Source organism: Odocoileus virginianus, chromosome 13, assembly GCF_023699985.2.
Source record: "Odocoileus virginianus isolate 20LAN1187 ecotype Illinois chromosome 13, Ovbor_1.2, whole genome shotgun sequence".
In the NCBI taxonomy this organism is placed as follows: domain Eukaryota; kingdom Metazoa; phylum Chordata; class Mammalia; order Artiodactyla; family Cervidae; genus Odocoileus; species Odocoileus virginianus.
In genome coordinates this window covers 32,521,021-32,544,820 of record NC_069686.1, presented here as the reverse complement: position 1 = coordinate 32,544,820, position 23,800 = coordinate 32,521,021, and the positions used below count along the sequence as shown (strand labels likewise).

Below are 23,800 nucleotides of genomic sequence, written 5' to 3'. Positions count from 1 at the left end.
CCATACATTTAAGGTAATTATTGATAAGTATGATCACATTGCCATTTACTTTGTTGTTTTGGGATCAAGTTTATAAACCTTTTCTGTGTTTCCTGTCTTGAGAAGATCCTTTAGCATTTGTTGAAGAGCTAGTTTGGTCTCTGCTTTTGCTTGTCTATAAATCTTTTGATTTCTCCTTCATATTTGAATGAGATCCTTGCTGGGTATAGTAATCTGGGTTGTAGGTTCTTCTCTTTCATGATTTTAAGTATGTCCTGCCATTCCTTTCTGGCCTGAAGAGTTTCTATTGAAAGATTAACTGTTATGCCTTCTAATATGTTGTCTAGGTTTATGGTAGCTTTTGTTCCAATGAGCAAGTGTCTTTTAATTACATGACTGCAGTCACCGTCCACAGTGATTTTGCAGCCCAAGAAAATGAAGGGTGTCACTGTTTCCATTGTTTGCCCATCTATTTGCCATGAAGCAATGGGACCAGATGCTATGATCTTAGTTTTTTGAATGTTGAGTTTTAATCCAGCTTTTTCACTCTCTTTCACTTTCCTAAGATGCTCTCTAGTTACTTTTCCTTTTCTGCCAAAAGGGTGGTGTCATCTGCATACTTGACGTTATTGATATTTCTTGCAGTAATCTTGATTTCAGCTTGTGCTCCACCCAGCCCAGCATTTCACATGATGTATTCTGCATATAAGTTAAATAACAGGGTGACAACATAGAGCCTTGATGTACTCTCTTCCCTTTTTTGAACCAGTCCTTTGTTCCATGTCCAGTTCTAACTGTTGCTTCTTGACCTGCATACAGGTTTCTCAGGAGGCAGGTAAGGTGGGTCTTGTATTCCCATCTCTTTAAGAATTTTCCACAGTTTTTTGGACCAACCTAGAAATGCTTTCAAGGTCTCCTTTCGAGGTCTCGATCTTGAAATTGATGGCTATCAATTCTTTTAGGATCCCCTGTTGTGATATGAATATTATCTTCTAAGGAAATAGATTTTCTGTATTCGAATCACTGTTCTCACTCAGACTGAATCTATTTTAGAAATCGGGTGTAAACTTTTGAAATACAGTTTTGACTCTGTATATTTAAAACTGAAATTATTACTATTAGAATATTCAATGTTTTCTTTTTATTCCTTCATTTTAAGAACTGAAGTTAGAAAGTTATTAAATTTTCCTTCATAGACCCTTGGGAACTTAAGGATACTAAAGGTCCTTTCCAAAAAAAGTTGAAGTGAAGTGAAGTGAAGTCGTGTCCGACTCTTTGTGACCCCATGAACTATAGCCTACCAGACTCCTCGGTCCATGGAATTTTCCAGGCAAGAGTACTGGAGTGGATTGCCATTTCCTTCTCCAAAAAAAGTTATTCAAACATAAATATTTCACTCATTTATGGGGCCAGATAAATGTTTTTCAGGATCAATGATGTCATCCACCAAAACCATAAAACTACCCATTGGTTATTGGGCACCATTTTATATGAGGAATGAAATGTCATTCCTCATGTTATTTTAAGTCAGTCAAATTGTTTCTTAGTACTCTGTGCTATTTTATTTTATACCATTGAGATGCAGATATATAGTCAAGATTCCTCTGTTATTTATTACCCTGGCCAAATTGCTGTGCATCATTAATAAAACTGTGTTATCATAAAAGAGTTTCATTTTAGTCAAGAAAAATACATATATTCTTTTGCTTAGCACAGTATTCTAAAAGCTGAATTATAAAATGTACTGTTTTTGATGAACAAACCAAGAATGAATTAACCATAATATATCAGTATAATGCACATTATAAGGGAAGCAGAAGATTTAATAGTTATATTTCAAATATAAATCAGAGAATATCAATTTGTTAATTTCAAATTTCATTTACTGTACAACATACAGGACTCTTGAGATATCAAGTGGTAACAGTGAATGACATTACTTGGCTTTTTACAAATCTTCCAATAAATTTTTTTCTGCCACTCTAAAGAATGTATGTCAATTTAAAGACAGTAAAACATATATTGAGATGAAAAATGTTTCCATACTTGGAAGATGGAGGAAAATATTTTTTTTAATATTCTGTTTTCAAATTAAGATTCCATCTTATTGTCCCTGCATTTTCTATGACATAAAATATTGCTGACATTGTATTGTATTCCTCTCATTTTTCCAGCTCCAGCAGTCACTAATGGCTCTATTTCCTAGCATTCTTTCTGAAAAAAATTGATTTTCATAATGTATTTTTCTCTTATTTGCTGTTTTCACTGTTTTTTTTTTTTTTTTTCTGTTAAACTTCAGTAGAATATTAACATATCTTTATGGAGCTGCCCCACACCAGGGACTGTGTCAACCTTATTTGTTCTTCTCTGCTTTTGCCTCCCTGCCACCCCTCAACACATCACAGCAACCATTGGCTTCCTCTTGGAAACCCTAGGGAACCAGGAAGAAGATATAAATATGACTGCTGCAAGCATTACAGAGATATTCGTTTACCTCTTGTTATTCTTTCCGTTTTGCCAAACTTTTCTAAGTCCAATTATCATGAAAGGAGTTTAATAAGTACAAAAGCTGTATCTGGGTTGATTTAGATGTAGATAAAGGTGGCACACTTCCCCCACTATTCTGCCTGTACTTCTCAAGTTCCTTGAATTTACCCTATGTCCTTCTGCATTCATTTCTCCACGATTTTCCCTTTAAGTGGAACATAGCTTCTTCCATCTCTGCCTTTTGAAAAGCCATACATCCTTTGGTGGTCATCTCAAATACTCTTAACTCTCATTCCCTGATGCTTTCCAACTAAATGATATTAGAAAATTATGATGGTAATTTTACCCTTCCTTGTAATATAATACAAAATATACATTGTTGTTGACAAAAAAACAAAACAAAACAAAAAACCTGCCTCAGTGGAGGGAAGATTTTCAGGGAAAGACTCAGGCATTCATCCACAGCCATTTCTTCAGTTTGGAATTTTAAGAAATAGAGTAGCTAATATTACTGTGAAACTACGCTTGAAAAATGAGATGAGAAGATCTTTCAAGATAACCAATATTTAAGATAGAGCAAAGAAGGTCAGTCAGAATGATCAAGAAGAAACACATACATATCACATATCTATATGCTATATTAATAAGTAAGATCAATAAAGTTACATATATTTCATCCATAATGTATACTTGGCAAAGTAGAAATAGTGAGAAGATATAATGAAAACTACAAAACGATCCCAAATTATTGTATTCAGTTGCTTTTTTGTGTTAGTTGAATGGTGTTAGTCACTCAGTCATGTCCAGCTCTTTGCAATCCCATGGACTGTAGCCTGCCAGACTCCTCTGTGCATGGAATTCTCCAGGCAAGAATACTGGAGTGGTTAGCTGCTGCCTTCTCCATGAGATCTTTCAGACCCAGGGATTGAATATGAATTCATGAGTGGTCCTGGTGTGTACCACAGACTGCTGGTATTTTGGAGCTTAAATTGTGGTGTTATACCACTACAACTGAGAAAATGGCAGTCTTTCCTCATTTTGCAGAGGAAGAAATTTACTGTATAGGATTTTCTTGCACCTAAATGGATATTTTGTCATTTTCTCTTATTCCTTTGATACCACAGCTTGTCTGATAGCAAATGTGGTCTTTTATATAAATATTGATGGAAAAATTTGAGATGGCTAGTGACATTTATAATAGACACGTATTTTGCATGGCCCCATGTTCTTCTTTTTTTTTTTTTTTTTTTTACAAACTGTTGGTAAATCAGTTCTAATGAGATGGATGAAACTGGAGCCCATTATACAGAGCGAAGTAAGCCAGAAAGATAAAGACCATTACAGTATACTAACACATATATATGGACTTTAGAAAGATGTTCTTCTTATTTTAAAAATATTAACTTAAAATATATTTATGTTTTCTGAAATTAGTATTGTTATCATTTTTAAAATGGGAGGAAAAGATAACACTGGCTGAGTTTGAGGTATTTTTCAACTCAAATATGAGGACTACTAGTCAAATATATTCGAAGGGATAATTTTCAAAAAGTAAGGTAGCATGCTCCTTCCTTGAAAAATATGAATATCATGGAGAAAAAAGAATGTTATTCAAAATTTGCCTTGATATGGCTGTGAGGGTTTTTTAAAAACCTTATCTTTTCTTGATTCAGAGTTATTTGTGATTCTCACTCTGAAGTTCAGTTTTAGAGTTTGAGAAACCTTTGCCATATGGTCAAGAATGTGTTGATATGAATGTTAACTTTTGCTGTTTTTGGTAGTTCTGTGTTATATTATTTTTATAACCCTTAATTTGCTGAAAACTCAGGGATTTGGTCGCTGATATTTTTCTTAGCTGTGTAATATTGCAATAAGATAAAGTACAAGAATTTCTGAATATTAGAGTTTTTTTCTAACCAGCAAGTCCAGAAGATATCATGTACCTAGGGCCTAATAGTACTCAGCTTAAGCCTAAAATGAAGAAGACAGTGGCCCTAGGGGAAATTAAACCCATTATTGCTTTGAATTTATTTGTTGGAATATCATGAGGCTTATATATGAAGAGAACACTAAGGATACATATGTACTTTTTCTAGGAATCTGAATTGTGCTAGTTTGTTTTATACAAGGCTTTATTAGAAACTAGAGAAGCAAAGGGATCTTGGAAACTAGAGTTACTTTCTTTGGAAAATACTAACTCTAAATATTATGATCTTAATAGACTTAGCAGAACACAATAGAAGTCTGCTCTGCTTACTGAGATAATACACTCAAAACTGCCTTGAAATATACAAAACACCATTAAGATGATAGATATCATTATTTTATTAAAATGTAAACTCTTCCTGACAAAACACAGTCACACAAGATAATAGGGAAAATAATTTTATTTATCTTCTGTTCTCAATATTGTAGATGTGTATATTTACCCAGGTGTTTCACATTGTCCTGTTGAATATGAAATCTTCGTTGACATTCTATGGAGAAATGTACAGTATTGACACTGAGAAGCCCAAATAGAAAAGGCTTTGGATATTCAAAAATAAATAGGTAAATAGAAGAAGAAAAATTAAAGACAATGTGATGGAGAGAATAAGGATTTACAACAAAGAGCATTTGAAGCAAAATTTAAGTGAACAAATGAATACTACTGTGATCAGAGTTCTCTAATAAGAATATTATTAGCAATACATTCTAACATTTTAGAAATTCATAGGAATCAGATTCCATTCAGTATGTTCAGTAACAAGCAGCTGTTTTATTTCGTGTAGAAAAGGGGAAGACATCATAAATATGACTGTCATCATGAAGCATAACCTTGTCTCCTTTTCTTGAACAGACATATATCTGATAGTACTTTGATAAAAGTCTGCAAATAGCACAGCTTTCAAGACAGGTTGACCAAATTATTCAAAGTAATACAGAGAACTAAAAAGATACCCTAGAATGTCTCTTTTGTCATCACAGGTAATATAGTCATGGAACAAACCTTAATAGTGGTGAATCTTACTCTGACAACCAAATTACTAGGGAATAGAGCAAGAGACACCAGACATAAGTTGTACCTTCTTTTGACACTGTGGATGCTTCCCTAATTATATTGTTGCATGAACTTCAATTATCTCCTCCACTTGCTTTCATTATTCTTCTTAATACTTGTCCTGAATCTGTCACTCTTAAATGACTCTGAGGCTTCCCAAATGAATGATTAGTGAGGTAAGATGATAGATACACTAACATTCAGCTATTTCATTTGTCTTCATTTTTCACCATCATTTTGTTGTGAGGTTATGTGCTTTGTAGAAAGTTGCCTCTCCCTTCAATAAAACCAAACAGCTTTATAAGGGTTATCATAAGATGTAAGTTAAAAAAGTGAAAGTGAAATCTCTCAGTCCTGTCTCTTTGCGACTCCATGGACTGTAGCCTACCAGGCTTCTCTGTCCATGGGATTTTCCAGGCAAGAGTATTGGAGCGAGTTGCCATTTCCTTCTCCAGGGGCCTTCAGGAATCAAACCCAGGTCTTCTGCATTGCAGGCAGACACTTTACCCTCTCAGCCACCAGGGAATCCCCATAAAATGTAAGAGTATTTCCTTATTTTTGATGACTAAGATTCTGGGGTTTGGTGGGATGAATTTCCAGTTAGGAGGCATATGTTTTCAAGTCTATATCCTTCCAAAGGTGGTGGTGCTAGCAGGGAAGAGCTCTATGGAATGTACATCAGGAGTTGGATAAGAATCCGGAGGGTTCTGCCAGGGAGTTTTTGCTCATGTTGCCTGGGGATGGGGTGGGGGAGGATTCCAGCAAGGTTAGAGGGTGATCTTTGAATAAGTCAGAAAAATACTTCAATAAAGATAACTAGTACTTGGATCTCAACAGCAATAGTTAAGTGAGACCTTGATTTTATCCTTATTTCTCCTCTTCTTCAGTTTAGATAGTCAGAAGTTGTCCAGTGATAAGCGGTTAAGAGGAGAAGGTGAAACTTTGAGGAGGAGGAGAAAACACAGGGAAGAATACCAAAAAAAGATAAGTCCTACCTCCACTGTCAGCCTTTGGAAATCATTAGTTGTGCCTGATTTAGGGAAGTATTGCAGTTTTAATTGGTTAAGATTAAAGTGTAGGAGACATTGGAACATATCCAGGGACATAAAAGAAGGTGTAAAAATTTCATGGTCTAAAGGTTTGTACCTTGTTTTATGCCCCTGGGAATATTCCAGTGTCATCTGGTTTATAGTCTATGGGAACTTGAATAGAATTTGTACCCTGCTGTTGTGTGAAAGTTATATAAATCTTCATTATGTTGAATTGGTTCATAGTGCTTTTCAGGTCTACTATATCGTTCTACTTTTCTGTCTATTCATTCTACTAACTTTTGAGAGTTTGATATTGAAATTCTAAATATCTTAATTTATCTATTTTAAAATAATTGTAATATATAGTAGAACTATATATAACTTTGTTCTGTTTTTTCCAAGTCTCCTGTGTGTTATCATGCTTTCATAATTTAAAACTAAATATTAAAATTTTAGTAGCTTAAAATACATAAGAACTGCTAGCTCATTAACTTCTGAAGGTAGTTAAAAATCTAAAGGATGTACCCCACGTTTTGTCCAGGAAAGAGGTGAAAGGGTGCAGCAAAGTTAATTTTGGAAGCTAGCATGTGTAAAAAAATTAAGTTTCTTATTGCTCATTGAACTTCCTGGATCTAGCCTGTTCTGTGAACTGTTTACACATGGTTTACCTCATTTAATTTTCATGAGGTGGATTTTATTATTATTATCATTTTAACAAATGTAAGTCAAAGTGAGACTACAACACCTGAGTTCATACAGCTAGTAGCTAACTAAATCACATTTTGAAAGTGGACTTTGACCAAGAAATTCACTCTTTTAACCAGTATGGGCAAGTGTTCAGAGCTGGTTAGAAAAGTAAGTAAGGATCCACAACTGTGGAGAACAGAAATGAAGTAGTGATCTAAAAACTCTGAGGGAGATGAAAGGGATTGTTAAAGCAAGGGTCTGGGAACAAGGGCATCTAAGAAGAGACCAGAAAGCCTTCAGTATTAGTTGACAGCACCAAGTCACATTTTATCACAGCCAAGGATGGTGATTCAAGCAGAAAGTACCCCAGATTCAACTGGTTAAATCAGCAAGGTGCCTAATAGAATGGGACAAATGGCAGACAGAATTTATTTAATCATTCAACAAAAAAATACACTGAACTTTTCTTAACCACATTAGACTTCCTGGTAGCACAATGGACAGGAATCTGCCAGTCAGTGCAGGGGGACATGGGTTGATCCCTGGTCCAGGAAGATTCCACGTGCCGCTGAGCAGTCAAGCCCATGAACAACAACTACTAAGCCCACCATCTAGAGCCCACAGGCAGCAACTGCTGAGCCAGTGCGCTGCACCTACTGAAGCCCGTGCATCCTAGAACATGGGCTCTGCAACAAGACCACCACAGCAAATCTGAGCGCCACAAGGAAGAGTAGCTCCTGCTTGCCACAACCAGAGAAAAGCTCCTGAGCAGCAGCAAAGACCCAGTGCAACCAATAAATAAATAAATAGCTTAAAAAAATCTTAACCCTCAATTAGAGTCCAGGTTCTATGTTTTGCCATAAGATTAAATTAACCTAAGGAACAAATAAAATCTTCTATCCTTATGCAGCTTCTTTAGAAGGCAAAGTGAAACTATAATAGAATTGGAAAATTTTTCCTTGAACAATTTTTTTTGGTATTGCATTGTTACATATTTTAGATTTCTAGATCTAAAATATTTTTTATTCTATTGTTGCTGTTCAGTCACTCATTTATGGCTGACTCTTTGCAATCCCATGGACTCCAGCATGCCAGGGTTCCCTGTCCTTAACCTTCTCCCAGAGTTTGCTCAGACTCATGTCTGTTGAGTCAATGATGCCATCAAACCATCTCATCCTCTGCCATTCCCTTCTCCTCCTGCCTTCAATCTTTCCCAGCATCAGGGTCTTTTTAATGAGTCGACTCTTCCCAAGAAGTGGCCAAATTATTGGACCTTCAGCTTCACCATCAGTCCTTCCAATGAATGAATATTCAAGACTGATTTCCTTTAGGATTGATTGGTTTGATCTCCTTGCAGTCCAAGGGACTCTCAAGAGTCTTCTCCAACACCATAGTTCAAAAGCATCATTTCTTTGGTGCTCAGACTTTTTTATGGTTCAGCTCTCACATCCATACATAACTATTGGAAAAACCATAGCTTTGACTATACAGACCTTTGTTGGCAAGGGAATGTCTCTTCTTTTTAATACACTTTCTAGGTTTATCATAGCTGTTCTTCCAAGGAGCAAGTGTCTTTTAATTTCATGGCTGCAGACACCATCAGCAGTGATTTTGGAGCCCCCCAAAATAAAGTCTGTCACTGTTTCCATTGTTTCCCCATCTATTTGTCATAAAGTTATGGGACCATATGTCATGATCTTCATTTTTTGAATGTTGAGTTTTTAAGCCAGCCTTTGTACTCTCCTCTTTCACCTCCATCAAAAGGCTTTTTAGTTACTCTTCACTTTCTGCCAAAAGGGTGGTGTCATCAGCATATGTGAGGTTGTTGATATTTCTCCCAGCAATCTTGATTACAGCTTGTGCTTCATCTAGCCTGCATTTCACATGGTGTATTCTGGATATAAGTTAAATAAGCAGGGTGACAATATACAGTCTTGACATACTCCTTTCACAATTTTGAACCAGTCCAATGTTCCATGTTCTGTTCTAACTATTTCTTCCTGTCCTGCATGCACATTTCTCAGGAGGCAGGTCAGGTGGTCTGGTATTTCCATGTCTTAAAGAATTTTCCAGTTTGTTGTGATCCACACAGTCAAAGGCATAATCAATGAAGCAGAAGGAGATGTTCTTCTGGAATTATCATGCTTTTTCTATGATCCAGCAGATGTTGGCAATTTGATTTCTTGTTCCTCTGCCTTTTCTAAATCCAGCTTCAACATCTGGAAGTTCTTCATTCAAGTACTGTTGAAGCATAACTTGGAAAATTTTGAGCATTACTTTGCTCGTATGTGAAATGAGTGTAATTGTGCAGTAGTTGGAACATTCTTTGGCAGTGCCCTTCTTTGTGACTGAATGAAAACTGACCTTTTTCATTCCTGTGGCCACTGCCTAGTTTTTCCAAATTCTGGCATATTGAGGGCAGTGCTTTCACAACATCATCTTTTAGGATTTGACATAGCTCAGCTGGAATTCCATCACCTCCAGTAGCTTTGTTCCTAGTGATGCTTTCTAAGGCCCACTTGACTTCACATTCCAAGATGGTTGGCTCTAGGTGAGTGATCACACCATTGTGGTTATCTGAGTCATGAAGATCTTTTCTGTATAGTTCTTCTGTGTATTCTTGCCACCTCTTCTTAATATCTTCTGCTTGTGTTCAGTCCATATCCTTTCTCTCCTTTATTGTGCCCATCTTTGCATGAAGTGTTCCCTTGATGTCTAATTTTCTTGAAGAGATCTCTAGTCTTACCTTTTCTATTGTTTCCTCGTTTCTTTGCATTATTCACTTAAGAAGGCTTTCTTATCTCTCTTTGCTGTTCTTTGTAACTCTGCATTCAAATAGGTATATTCTTTCCTTTTTTTCTTTGCCTCTAGCTTCTCTTCTTTTCTTGGCTACTTGTAAAGCCTCCTCAGACAGCCATTTCACTGACATGTAAATTGACATATAGCAGTATATAAATTTAAGGTGAGCAGCATCATGATTTGCCTAACGTAAGTCATGAAATGGTTTTTATGTTTTAATTCATTTGTTTGTAATTGAATGATAATTTCTTTGCATTGTTGTGTTGCTTTCTGCCGTACATCAGCCATAGTTATACATACATCCACTACCTCTTGACCCTACCTCCCGCCTCCCACCTCATCCCACCCCTCTAGTTTATTGCAGAGTCCCAGTTGAGGTCCCCAAGTCATAGAGCAAATTCCCACTGGCTATCTATTTTACATATGGTAGTGAGTTTAGAGAACATCCATCAACTTGTATACATACAAAATTAAAGAAATAGAAAAAAAATTTTCCTTGTGATGAAAACTCTTAGGATTTAACTTCTTAACAATTTTCATATATAACTTATGCTGCTGCTGCTGCTGCTGCGTCGTGTCAGTCATGTCTGACTCTGTGCGACCCCATAGACAGCAGCCCACCAGGCTCCACCGTCCCTGGGATTCTCCAGGCAAGAACACTGGAGTGGGTTGCCATTTCCTTCTCCAATGCATGAAAGTGAAAAGTGAAAGTGAAGTCGCTCAGTCGTGTCCGACTCAGCGACCCCATGGACTGCAGCCTACCAGGTTCCTCCATCCATGGGATTTTCCAGGCAAGAGTACTGGAGTGGGGCATATATAACTTATAGTAATGCTAATAATATTTACCATGGTGTAAATTACATGTGTGCTCCTTTTTTATCTTATAACTAGAAGTTGGTACTTTTTGATTACCTTCCTCCACTTCCCCTCCCTCCATCATCTACCTCATATAACCACAAATCTGATTTCTTTTTCTATGAGTTTGTTTTTAATTTTTAATTTATAGGACTTTCCAGCTGTAGGTGCAGGCAAATCACTTGTCAGATCTGTTGCCTGGCAGTCCATCATGGTCCCCTTGACATCTTCCATGTCTTGCACAGTGTACCGAACCATCCTTTACCTATGTTCCTTCTTAGGATTGTATATTCAGCTGCTGATTCTGAAAAGTAGGGAGACACATCCCAGGGGCGCACCGTTTAGTCCTAAACTAGACTTGGTCTCCCTCTGGGCAGAACTGCATGTAAGATCAGCAGATTCCCTGAGCTTGGGGTTCCTCTCTGCTGACATGTCCCACTGCATGTCCAAGCTCCGTGTAGACTTTTCGGTTACCTTGTGGGATCTGGGGCTCAGGGAACCAGAGCAGCTATGCTGACACTTTTACCTCTGATTTTGCTGTGAGTAATAAAGTTAATTTTCCTTGATCAAGAATTCCTTCTCTTCTGTGAGAATCCATGGGGCTGTGACAGACTAACTTATGAGCCCATATAGTTATTTTAATGAGAATTCTCCTGCTTCGAGCATTTAATCACACTTATTTTAGTAGTGAAAATTCAAAAAAAGCAATCTATTTGGAGCAATGAAGATTTTGTAAATCAGTTCATCACTAATGGGTGATTGTATTGACCAGGAGAATCATTCTGTATTTTGATCATAGCCAAAGGCAAAGGCAGAAACCTTGTGGCCTCACAGAATGTTTGACCTTGTTTATTTATTTCTCTTTCAGTTATCCACATGTTTTTAAACATGTTTACCCTCATGAAAAATATTAACTGTATTGTGCTGTCAAACACACTTCAACCCACTTGAATAGAAAAACATCTTCTGAACAAAGTTGCCATTTATGATTATAAACAAAATCATAGAGGTAGGGGAAAGACAAAGGGAATCTCTACTACAAACTCCTAGCACAAATTTTCAGAAAAGTGAAAGTTAATCATTCAGTCATGTCTGACTCTTTATAATCCCATGGATTGTAGCCTGCCTAGCTCCTTTGTCCATGGAATTCTCCAGGCAAGAGTACTGGAGTGGGTTGTCATTTCCTTCTTCAGGGGATCTTCCCAACCCAGGGATCAAACCCGGGTCTCCTGCATTGCAGGCAAATTCTTTACCAATTGAACCACTGGGGCAATAAAACTAAAATAAAATTTTGTTGACAATGAAAACCCAGAGTTGTACTAAGTAGAACTTTAGGAAATACTTCTTAAAATGGTCAGTTTAAACTTAGGCACTAGGCTGACTTAATTTTTTCTTTCCTCAGAAAATAGTATAGTTTCTAAGGATTCATTCCATGGCCCTTGAAAGTAAAAGACTGCAAGTACTTGGGGAAATAAATGAGCTAATGAAAAGTGCAAGTCACATCATAAGAATTATATTGGTGAGTTTCCACTGTTTTCCCCTCTCTTTGCGGCAGTTCAGTATCTGCACTCTGCTTTCCACAACCTCATTTTGCTCGGTGGAAAACATCCACTGATGACATTGAGTCGTTTTAAGTAATCAGAGGCAACTGCATAAACTCCATCAGAATAACGCCTTCCAGGCACATGCTCATCAATTTATGGTGAGAGCTGGAAACTGCATGCATATATCTGAGCAGATGAAAATGAGGAGATGAAAATGTTGCTCTAGTGCTCTGCCTTTTCATGTCTTTCTTAAATCATGATTTCTAAGACTATACTCTACCATAAAAATTCAGAAAAACGTGATTGTGTGACTTTACCATAATCACACAGTCCTCAATCTTTTGACGTTTTTACCCACATGAAGTTTTCTAAAGTGATTTCAGAATGCAATATCTGTGGTTTAAAACCTATAAACAGAAATCTTCTGAATGAGAGCATTAAAGCATATAGTATTTATCATCTCAAACTTTTCAAATTTTGGGTTTGCCAAGTATTGGCTCCTGGATAGCTCCTTTAAAAACACACACACACACACACACACAGACACACACACCACAGCAGCTACATTGGAATTCAAGTTTCCAGAGACCCGTGACTAACCTTTAATACATATGCCTGTAAGCTCACCAACTAGTGCAAGGAGCCTGGCATCTGACAAATATTTGTTGATTGAATGAATAAATGTGAGTGAATAGCAGCACAAGAGATGGTCATGAATTGAATATAGGTAACTGGATTTAATGCCTCTAGGCATTCATACTGTAGATTCTGAGCCCAGACTTTATGATAATTCTTTTTATTTTTTTCCTAAAGCAAGTGCCTTGCTATTTTCAGGGACTGGTATATGTTCACTTCCAGCAATGTAACGTGGAGGTGTCTGGAAATGCCTCCAAACTAATCTATGAGGAAAGTTTGGTTTTGCTGAATTGGGAGCTGACAGTTCACATCAAAATGGAAAAATCAGATTAATACATAATTTCACATCCTGGGCCTTCGAGTAAGAATTTCGGTTCTTTATTGATAGGAAGCTATTGTTCAGATTGAATTGTTTTTGTCAAATAGGAGAGAATATATGTTTTGTTGTCATTTCTCATTGATGTTTTTATTTCCTTTAAGGGAACTGACTTTAGAAACTTTTGTTCTTATTCAGTATTTCCTTTCAATGTTCTTAAAAACATATCTGCCAAGAAAAATAATTCACCTTCTTGCAAAATGTTAACATTTTCCATTTTAAGTTAAAGCCACCTTGCCAACAGTGTTATTTCAAAACGTTTGATTTGTCATGATATGTTCAGTCTATTTTTAAGGTTCTCCAAATTATATTTTGAAGTTGGTACTTGTTCCAAGTTAAAGCAGTGTGCAATATGTTGCAGTATGACTGAGTGGAGGAAAGAAAGAGATCCAGGAATAAATATAACTAAGAGAAGAGCACTCACAGCTACATTCTCTCTTTTCGTTTCCTAAGCAAAGGGGATTAACCTGCCAAATGGCAGCTTGCCCTCAAAGTCATACTGGATCTCATTCATGAATGAGTGTGATCATTACTTTTTAAAACATTTTTTTTTTAAAATTAGAGGATAATTGCCATAATGTTGTGATGATTTTTGATGAAAATTTTCACTGGTATGAAGCACTCAATCTTGTTGAATAATAAGAAAGTCATCTGAATTCTCATTGTTTTCAATCAGAGGTAGTTTTGTGCCCAGTTCTAGTGAAATAAATAATTGCATAATACTCAAAATGTAGTAGGTATTCTGTAAATATAAATGGATGATGAAATATTGATATCTATAAAAAAACCTAGTCTTTTCCTATCAAAGAATACTTGAAATATATTGTTTTCTTTCCTAATATCCAAACTTGATGCCAGCCACTGTGTAATGGGATATAAAAATGAGTATGAAATAATTTTAGCCATCACAACACTTGCAGTCGCAGTAAGCCAGGGACACAGGTCTAGAATCAGTCAGTTCAGTTCAGTTGCTCAGTTGTGTCCGACTCTTTGTGACCCCATGGGCTGCAGGCTTCCCTGTTCGTCACCAGCTATCAGAGCTCACTCAAACCCATGTCCATCCCATCGGTGATGCCATCCAACCATCTCATCCTCTGTCATCCCAATCACCTCCTGCTTTTAATCTTTCCCAGCACCAGGGTCTTTTCAAATAAGTAAACTCTTTGCATCAGGTGGCCAAAATGTTGGAGTTTCAGCTTCAACATCAGTCCTTCCAATGAATATTCAGGTCTGATTTCCTTTAGGATTGACTGGTTTGATCTTATTGCAGTCCAAGGGACTCTGAAGAGTCTTCTCCAACACCACAGTTCAAAAGCATCAATTCTTCAGCACTCAGCTTTCTTTGTAGTCCAACTCTCACATCCATGCATGACTAGTGGAAATACCATAACTTTGACTAGACGGATCTTTGTTGGCAAAGCAATGTCTCTTGTCTCTGCTTTTTAATATGCTGTCTAGGTTGGTCATAACTTTTCTTCCAAGGAGCAAGCATCTTTTAATTTCATGGCTTCAGTCACCATCTGTAGTGATTTTTGTAGCCCCCCAAAATAAAGTCTGTCACTATTTTCCATTGTTTCCCCACCTATTTCCCATGAAGTGATGGGACTGGATGCCATGAAGTGATGGGACTGGATGCCATGATCTTAGTTTTTTGAATGTTGAGTTTTAAGCCAGCTTTTTCACTCTCCTCTTTCACTTTCATCAAGAGGCTCTTTAGTTCCTCTTCACTTTCTGCCATATTATAATCTGTGTATCTGAGTGGCAATCTTGATTCTAGCTTGTGCTTCATCCAGCCTGGCATTTCACATGATGTACTGTGTATATAAGTTAAATAAACAGGGTGACAATATACAGCCATGACATACTCCTTTTCCAGTTTGGAACCAGACCAGTGTTCCATGTCTGGTTCTAACTGTCACTTCTTGACAGGCATACAGATTTCTCAAGAGGCAGGTCAGGTGGTCTGGTATTCCCATCTCTTTCAGAATTTTCCATTGTTTGTTGTGATCTACACAGTCAAAGGATTTGGCACAATCAATAAAGCAGTAATAGATGTTTTCCTGGAATTCTCTTGCTTTTTCTGTGTCCAGTGGATTTTGGTAATTTGATCTCTGGTTCCTGTGCCTTTTCTAAATCCAGCTTGGACACTTGGAAGTTCATGGTTCATGTACCTTTGAAGCCTCGCTTGAAGAATTTTGAGCATTACTTTGCTGGCATGTGAGATGAATGCACTTGTGCAGTAGTTTGAACCCTTTGGACCTGGAATGAAAACTGACCTTTTCCAGTCCTGTGGCCACTGCTGAGTTTTCCAAATTTGCTTGGTGTTATAGATTTGTAATACCAAGGGAGAAAATGTTGCACAGGATGCTTCATCAAGGAAGCCATCATTTTAGTAACATTTGTAAACATTTTTATATAATCTGATTGAAACTACCATTTTTGAAGAATCTGCTCTTTAAACAATCATTGTTTTCTTTTCTCTATGAAGCCTATACTTTAAGCTTAACAAATGAATTTGCTTTGTTGATCAGTAACATGCATGTACCTTGTCACAAATCAGGGCTTTTCAGTAGATAACTTTGGTTTACACCACATACCTATACAAGATTATATTCAGACTTATTAAACATATGTTTGTTTCATCTATGTGTAACTTGTTTCAATTTTGTTCATTTTTTTCTTTGTAAGTTCTGTGCCTAAGAAGGCCTATTATGTTGACTTTCTCATTTCTCCTTTAAATGACTTGGTATGTACAATTATGTTTTCTACAGTTTTAGAAGAAAATTAGCGCTTTTTTTAGAGAAAAATCGGAGATCGTGAATCTATAATCTTCACCTAGAAAACAAAAGTCAAGTCAAACTGTGTCTTTGAAGCTGAAATTATATTTTGCTGCCTATTTTATCAATATATGTGAATATTATATACTCCCTGTTAATGTATTTATATGTATGTGTGTATATATATGTGTATAGCGAGTGTGTATTTTTATACACATTTAGTGGACAGCCAACACTTAAAATTAATTTCCTATGGCTATTTCACTATTTTAATGTAATAATACTTTTTATTTTTATAAATGTTTCAGAAACTTTAGATGCTAAGACTCAGGTTTTTTTTTCTTTCTTTTACTGTCTCCATGTATAATTTTTTTTTATTTCAAATTTTTCAAGTCTTTCAGCTTCTTAAGGATATTTTTATTTAGTATTCCAGAGGCATAGTCTTTTAAATGCTTTATAGTACTGATTTGCTACCTGTCTAGATGAAATAGATTATGACTGATATTTTTTGTCCTATAGACTCTTGAAAAGCAGACCCTTTTGGAGTCATAAAAGAAACCCTGGTGTTTTACTTTTGCATTTCTTTGTGAGGTGCTTTTCTTTTCATCCTCCCTGCTAAATCAGTGTGGAGCCCAAAGCATCATTACGGAGTAAGGAATGACTTAAGTAATTGGATTTCTCCCTGGGAAATTGGATTTTGAAGAATTGGATTTCCCCACTGGAATGTGAATGACAGTAACACAAATTCTAAAGGAAGGGCATCTTTTGGGATATCCTTGCAGACTAATTCACAAACCCTGGACCGATGTTATTTTCTACTAAACTGAAGATTTTTTTCATTGCCATTTCTCTTAGTATCACTTGCATAACATGGATTATAGATTAAACAGCAAATTATGTTGAGTGTCTGAATGAAGATTGTGACATACTGCTGAATTACATAATCATGTCAGGTTATCTGAAGGACTTGAATCTCTCTGTAAGGTAGAAGATTTACAAAAAGAGACTCATTTTAGGAATGGCACTCAGGATATACAATACGAGAAGAAAAGATGCCAAATCAGGTAGATACTCAATAGAACTGTGGATTTCCATGGATATAAAAAATCCTGCAGAGTATCATCATGCAAAAGGGAAAAACTGAATTTTCCAGTTATGTTGTTTAGACAATATTAATGTATCACATATTATTGGCTATGCCAAAGCCTTTGACTGTGTGTATCGCAACAAACTGTGGAAAATTCTTAAAGAGATGGGAATACCAGACCACCTGACCTGCTTCCTGTGAAATCTGTATGCAGGTCAAGAAGCAACAGAACTGGACCTGGAATAAAAGACTGGTTCAAAATCGGGAAAGGAGTATGTCATGGCTGTATACTGTCACCCTGCTTATTTAATTTATATGCAGAGTAAATCATGAGAAATGCTGGACTGGATGAAGCACAAGCTGAAATCAAAATTGCCAGGAGAAATATCAATAACCTCAGATATGCAGTTGACACCACCCTTATGGCAGAAAGCGAGGAAGAACTAAAGAGCCTCTTGATGAAAGTAAAAAAGGAGAGTGAAAAAGTTGGCTTAAAACTCAACATTCAGAAAACTAAGATCATGGGATCTGGTCTCATCACTTCGTGGCAAATAGATGGGGAAACAATGGAAACTGACAGATTTTATTTTGGGGGGGGGCTCCAAAATCACTGCAGATGGTAACTGCAACCATGAAATTAAAAGCTTGCTCCTTGGAAGAAAAGTTATGACCAACCTAGACAGCATATTAAAAAGCAGAGACATTACTCTGCCAACAAAGGTCCATCTAGTCAAGGCTATGGTTTTTCCAGTAGTCATGTATGGATGTGAGAGTTGGACTATAAAGAAAGCTGAGCACTGAAGAATTGATGCTTTTGAACTGTGGTGTTGGAGAAGACTCTTCAGAGTCCCTTGGACTGCAATAAGATCAAACCAGTCAATCCTAAAGGAAATCAGACCTGAATATTCATTGGAAGGACTGTTGTTGAAGCTGAAACCCCAACACTTTGGCCACGTGATGTGAAGAATTGACTCATTGGAAAAGACCCTGATGCTGGGAAAGATTGAAGGCAGGAGGAAAAGGGGACGACAGAGGATGAGATGGTTGGATGGCATCACTGACTCAATGGACATGAATTTGAGTAAACTGCTGTAGTTGGTGATGGACAGGGAGGCCTGGCGCACTGCAGTCCATAGGGTCGTAATGAGTCAGACACGACTGAACCACTGAATTCAAGTATCACAGTTAGCTGCCTTGGTTATTTTGTCTCAGTGATTTCACTGAAATGTTGACATAATTATTTGTTTTGTGTCTTTTAAATACTAACCACCTTGCTCAATGAAGTGACATCTTTTTGTCCTTACTCACTTGATACTCCTGGGTCATGTTTTTCCATCAAGTGGAGGCAAATAATTTAATATTTGAAAAGCTAATATGGTAGTCTGTGTTGCTCTCTAACTTTTGAGTCACTGAGTTCAAATCATGCATTAAAGTTTCCTTTGTGATTTTGATTATGAAAAAGATACTATTAATATATAACAGTAGAATGGCTTTATGCAGATATCATTTAAAGTAGGTTACCTGGGTAAACAACTGAATACCTTACTAGTGTTTTTGCTGTTATTACTAAAATTTAGTACGTAGGAGTATTTAAGAGTCATCTAATATATTTATTAGGAGGAACAATAAATTCAACCTTGTAAACTATTCCTTTAAAGATCAAGAATTCTTTTCAGAATACTTGCTTTAGGATCTGTGATGATAGCTCGTTGAGTCTTTTCTATTCTAGACCCATTCTCAAGCCTATTTTATTATAACATTGCTGATCAAAAGTCATATAACCTGTTCAGGAGTGTCTAGAAAGGGCTCACCTGCCTGGGTATGGGTGAAGAAAAAGCCTCAAATTAGATGTTTAGATTCCTAGTCTCTAGAAATCTGTCTTTTATTTGTGTCATTGAGTACCTACTGAGATATACGATGTATCACCCAGTGTTCTAATTGCTTTGCATATAAAGGCAGCTGTCACCTTTCCAGTGCCTAAGCATTCCCATTGTCTTCTATGGAGCATTTTTTATTTTTTTACTCATTTTGTGAAATTGAATATTAATACGTATAATTGTGTTTCACGAAGTTGATGTAAGACTTCAGTTAGATAATGGATATTCTTCAAAGAGCCTGAAATTTGATACCATGATACATGTATAGATATATGTTTAATTACAAATGCAAGCATGAAATATGTTCCTTATTTAAAATTTCCAATAACACAGAACCCTAAAATAAAAAGTAAAGTCCTGCTTTTCCAAACCTCACTGTTCAATTTAGTGTGTTCTCTGGTGTTTTTAGCCATGTGAATGTATACAATGCAAATACATTCAATCTTGCTATTGTTTCTGTTTAAGTGTTAATATTTTATAAAAATGGGAAAATATTTTATATGTATGCATATATGTGTGTGTATATATGTGTGTACATATATGTATGTACATACATATAGTATAATTTGCTTTTCTTCTGTAAAGAAAATATTATAGGCAGTCTTCCTTACACACTGTATTTTGTAGTATGTGTGATAACTTATTTAATAATCTTCCCTAGTTTGAACATTTAGGTTGTCTCTAATTGAACATTTAGGTTGTCTCTATTATATTTTAACAATAAATGAAATTGCAACAAATGTCATAGTTTATTTATCATGATGCTTAAGTCCCAACATTTATGGGCTTTATTCTTTCTTTCTTTTTTTTTTTTCCCACTAATTCCTGGACTGAAAACACTATATTAATGACTACAACCTTTTGTACATTTGTACTTTTTTATATCAAGAAAGGCTAGCCTTCCTTATTATTCCACTTGGCTGTTCTTTCAGTTTTTCTTTCAGATGGACATCAGAATCAACCTGAAAAAGTCTACACACACACACAAACACAACTTTGTTGAAATTTTGATTGAGATTGCCTTGAATTTTAGATGTTTTGGGGAAGGGTTCACATAATTAAATTGTAGAATCTTTGTCTAGGAGTCTTCTAAGATTAACCATGTGTCTTACATTTGGTGTGCAATGTGGCTGAGGAACAGACTGTGTGTGGGGGGTGTGTGTGCATGCATGCCATAGTGTATGCTGGAGTGGGAAGGAAGCAGGGCTCAACATGTAAGACTGGAGTCTTTCAGGATTGCATGTATGATTTTACAAATTTGTAGGAGGGTGGTGGAGAAGAAGGGGATGCATAGAGAAGCCAGTAGTGTAATCAGGTCCTAGATATTTCCAAGGCTCTTCTTGTTGGATTCAAACACCCACTCTTCTTTTAACTTGGGTAACTTAACATGTAAATCCTATTGTCTCCAGAACTGTCTCCAGAATTCTTAAAATAAAATCCTCTTCTTCGTTATTTGACTTCCATCTACCGTTCCAGGGCTTCCCAGGTGGCACAGTGGTAAAAAATCTGCCTGCCAGTGCAGGAGACACAAGAGGCAAGGGTTCAATCCCTGGTTCAGGAAGATACACTGGAGTAAGAAATGGCAACCCCACTCCAGTGTTTTTCCCTGGATATTTCATGGAGAGAGGAGCCTGGTGGGCTACAGTTCATAGGGTCCCAAAGAGTCAGACATGACTAAACAACTGAACACTCATTCTGCCATTCCAACCACTTTTCTGTTCTCCAAATGTAGTTCTTGGGACCTGATATTTCTTTCTATGTATGTATCCTGCCCTCTGTCCCTTTCCTGAACGTTCCACTCCTTAATAAAACTGACACTTAATTGATATGTAATATGTGTCCGGCACTGTTCTCTGTTCTTGGGATTCATCACTGAGTAGCGTAAAACATTCCAATCCCTCATGAATCCTATATTCTAGTAATAATATATAAGAATTTATATCATACATTATTATGTGCTAAGCACTTAACATAGATAAAAACAGAGCGGAGTGGGATTGAGTAGAGAGTAGACTGTAATTTTAAATAGGATAGTCAGGACAGAGTCAACAGAAAGGGGACATTTTTGTCACCTAGTCTTGAAAGTGACAGGGGATTAGCAGTGCAAATATCTGGTCTCTACAGTAAAAGGCTTATTTTCGTTGCCCCTGAAACCCAAAAAGGTCAAGAAAATGTGTGCGTATTGTTTCATTTGTGTTATACTTGTCTAGTCTTCAGTGACTTATTTTGATCTATAGGTACAGGAGCTTCCCACCCCCAGCTCTGGGAAGTTTACTGTCCAAAACTTTGAACACATCTTAGTTTGTTCTAGCTTTTTCTATAATAGTCCTTGGAATGTCACTAAAATTCAAGCAAAGTGAAGGTAAAAGATCAGCTTCTTTCAATTTATGAGTTCTATAAAAATATGGGTATGATTATAGAGGCAAGGAATTTTAGGTTTTGAGTAGTCATGGGAGGAAATATCTGTTGAATGCAGGGACAGAAATGAATGTATAGGTTTGCCTCCCCCCACCCCCACCACACCATTCTGTTTCCCCCAAGTCTATCATGTTTATTATATTGAATAGCTTTTTTTCCAGTGATTTTTTTTCTTTATGTTCAAAGTACTTATGTTTTTCCTCTACATCACTTATTTTCAGTTTTTAATTCTGCTTTTTATTACCTATTGCCTTCAATATGGATTTTAATTGAGCTTCAATATTTAGAATATTTTGCATTTTCTTCCTATTTCTGCCAACTTCTTTTATAATATCTTGTTCATTCTCACTTATTTTCTCCTTGTGGCATTTTTTTTTTTTTCTTGATGCTCTTTTATTACACTAACCAATTATATTTAAAAAATATATTTGAGTCCTATTGAAAAGCTATTTTATTTTTACTGTTGTGCTTTTCCCTGGTGACTTTAGAAGAAGCTTTGGGTTGTTGTATAGATTATGTTTAAGTGAAAATTACATACAAAAGCCAAATTTAAAAATGGCTGTGCAAATCAGGACCTTTGGTGTCATCCCCATCTGAGGAGCGTGTTCCATTGACCTTCCTGTCCTTAAGAGCTTCCTGCCCTGCCTATTTGACTTCACTTGATTTGGAGTAGGCACCCAGTAGTGTGTTAAGAATCTGTGGTAGATGCTCTCACTTCCTTGAAATCCTCAGATGTATCAAATAAAGTGAATGTTAAGTCTGTGTACTCTGGAGTCAGATGCCTGAGTTTTAAATCCCCCTTTTGCCTACTTGTGTTCACTGCATGATCCAGCATAAATCACTTACCTTAACTTGGTAAGTTACTTGGCTTCATTTTTCCTATTTCTAAGATAGAAATAAAATCCCATTGACTATAGAGGATTATCATTAGGATTAAGTAAGTGGGTATGTGTTAAATATTTAAAAGCATAATTGGCAAATAGTAAGAACCTAGTAAGAGTAGCAGGAAGAGTAACTAACTCTAAGCGTTAGCAAGTTCATTCTTAATTCTTATGATTATTTGTAGATCCCATAGATTTGTTTCTGTTTACTCAAAACAGAACCTCCAAAATTAGCCTTAGCCCCATTCTCTCAGCATGTATGAATGTAGTTTGGATCTGTATCCTGCCGCTTTGGGATTTTCTCCTGCTCTGGCTATTTGGTTCTGACTCTAGTTCAGTCAGGGTTAGTGTGTTAACTGTTGATATGTGTCTTTGATGAAAGAATCTGCTACTCACAATGTGATGTTATCAGGGTTTTAAAAGAGTCCTTGTTTTGCAACAACCCTTCAACTGCGCTGTGCCCCTAGGTTTCTTTTCTATAGAAAGTGCTGGTGGGGGCAGAAGAGTGGTGCCACGTGGGGAGGTGTGAATCAGTGTGGCTGGGGAGGGAGCTGAGTTTTGCTACTGGTGTTCTGCTCGCTGCTGAGACTTGGTTCTGTTATCCTCATATATCCTTTCAGTTCCTCTCGCCAGTTCTGCAGTTGCATATCTCCATAGTGTTTCTGAGCAGCAAGCTTCAGAGAAAAACTAAGAAAATCTGTATCACAGGTTCTTCATCATGAATTTATCCTTCATTCTTTAAATTATTGTATCTCTTTAATCTTAACTTAAAAAACCTATGCTTTAAATTCTGGCTACTAACTGTATTCTTTTATATGAAGGTATGCTGACTTTTCTTCTTCCGTCATGTATTTGAAATTAGAGTGAAAACAGTTAATAGGAGCATCTTGTTAACAAGATGCCTATAGAAATAAAGCTATTTTGTGGCATGGAAAGACAGTGTATTCAAGATTAATAGTGAAATTTGAACTGAAGTGTAATACAAAATGAGTCAGTAATGCTGATTACCTTTTAGATGAATAAATAATGCTGCTGTTGCTATAGAAAATTGTTCTAAGTATAATTTTTGAATTGCACAAAAGAAATAAAAACACAAGAAAGGTTACAAAATCTAAGAGTTATCATAGTGTCTTAGTATTTCAGTGCATTCTATATTAAGGTATCTTTTAAAGTTTTTGCATTTCTAAGAAAGATTTATTTTAGGGTTATGAAGGCTATTTAAAAATATAGAGGGCTAGAACTTTATTGGGCATGATTGTCCTCAAGACATTTTATTTTTTGAGCAAGGAAATGGCAACCCACTCCAGTACTCTTGCCTGGAAAATT

General features: G+C 36.4%; 1 protein-coding gene across 5 annotated transcripts in view; it reads left to right on the top strand.

Annotated features, from left to right (window-relative positions):
• Positions 1-23,800, top strand: part of KCNJ3 (potassium inwardly rectifying channel subfamily J member 3) — a 176,385-nt gene that overhangs the window by 95,880 nt on the left and 56,705 nt on the right. Inside the window, exon 3 of one of the 5 annotated variants that reach the window (XM_070476179.1) lies at positions 16,731-16,835. The exons of 3 other annotated variants lie outside the window; for them this stretch is intronic. In XM_070476179.1, the coding sequence (XP_070332280.1) occupies positions 16,731-16,738 (8 nt within the window). In that variant the 3' untranslated portion in view covers positions 16,739-16,835. Of the gene's footprint in view, positions 1-12,280; positions 12,367-16,730; positions 16,836-23,800 lie in introns of those variants that run through there. One more of the 5 variants, XM_070476178.1, reaches the window with a different exon arrangement.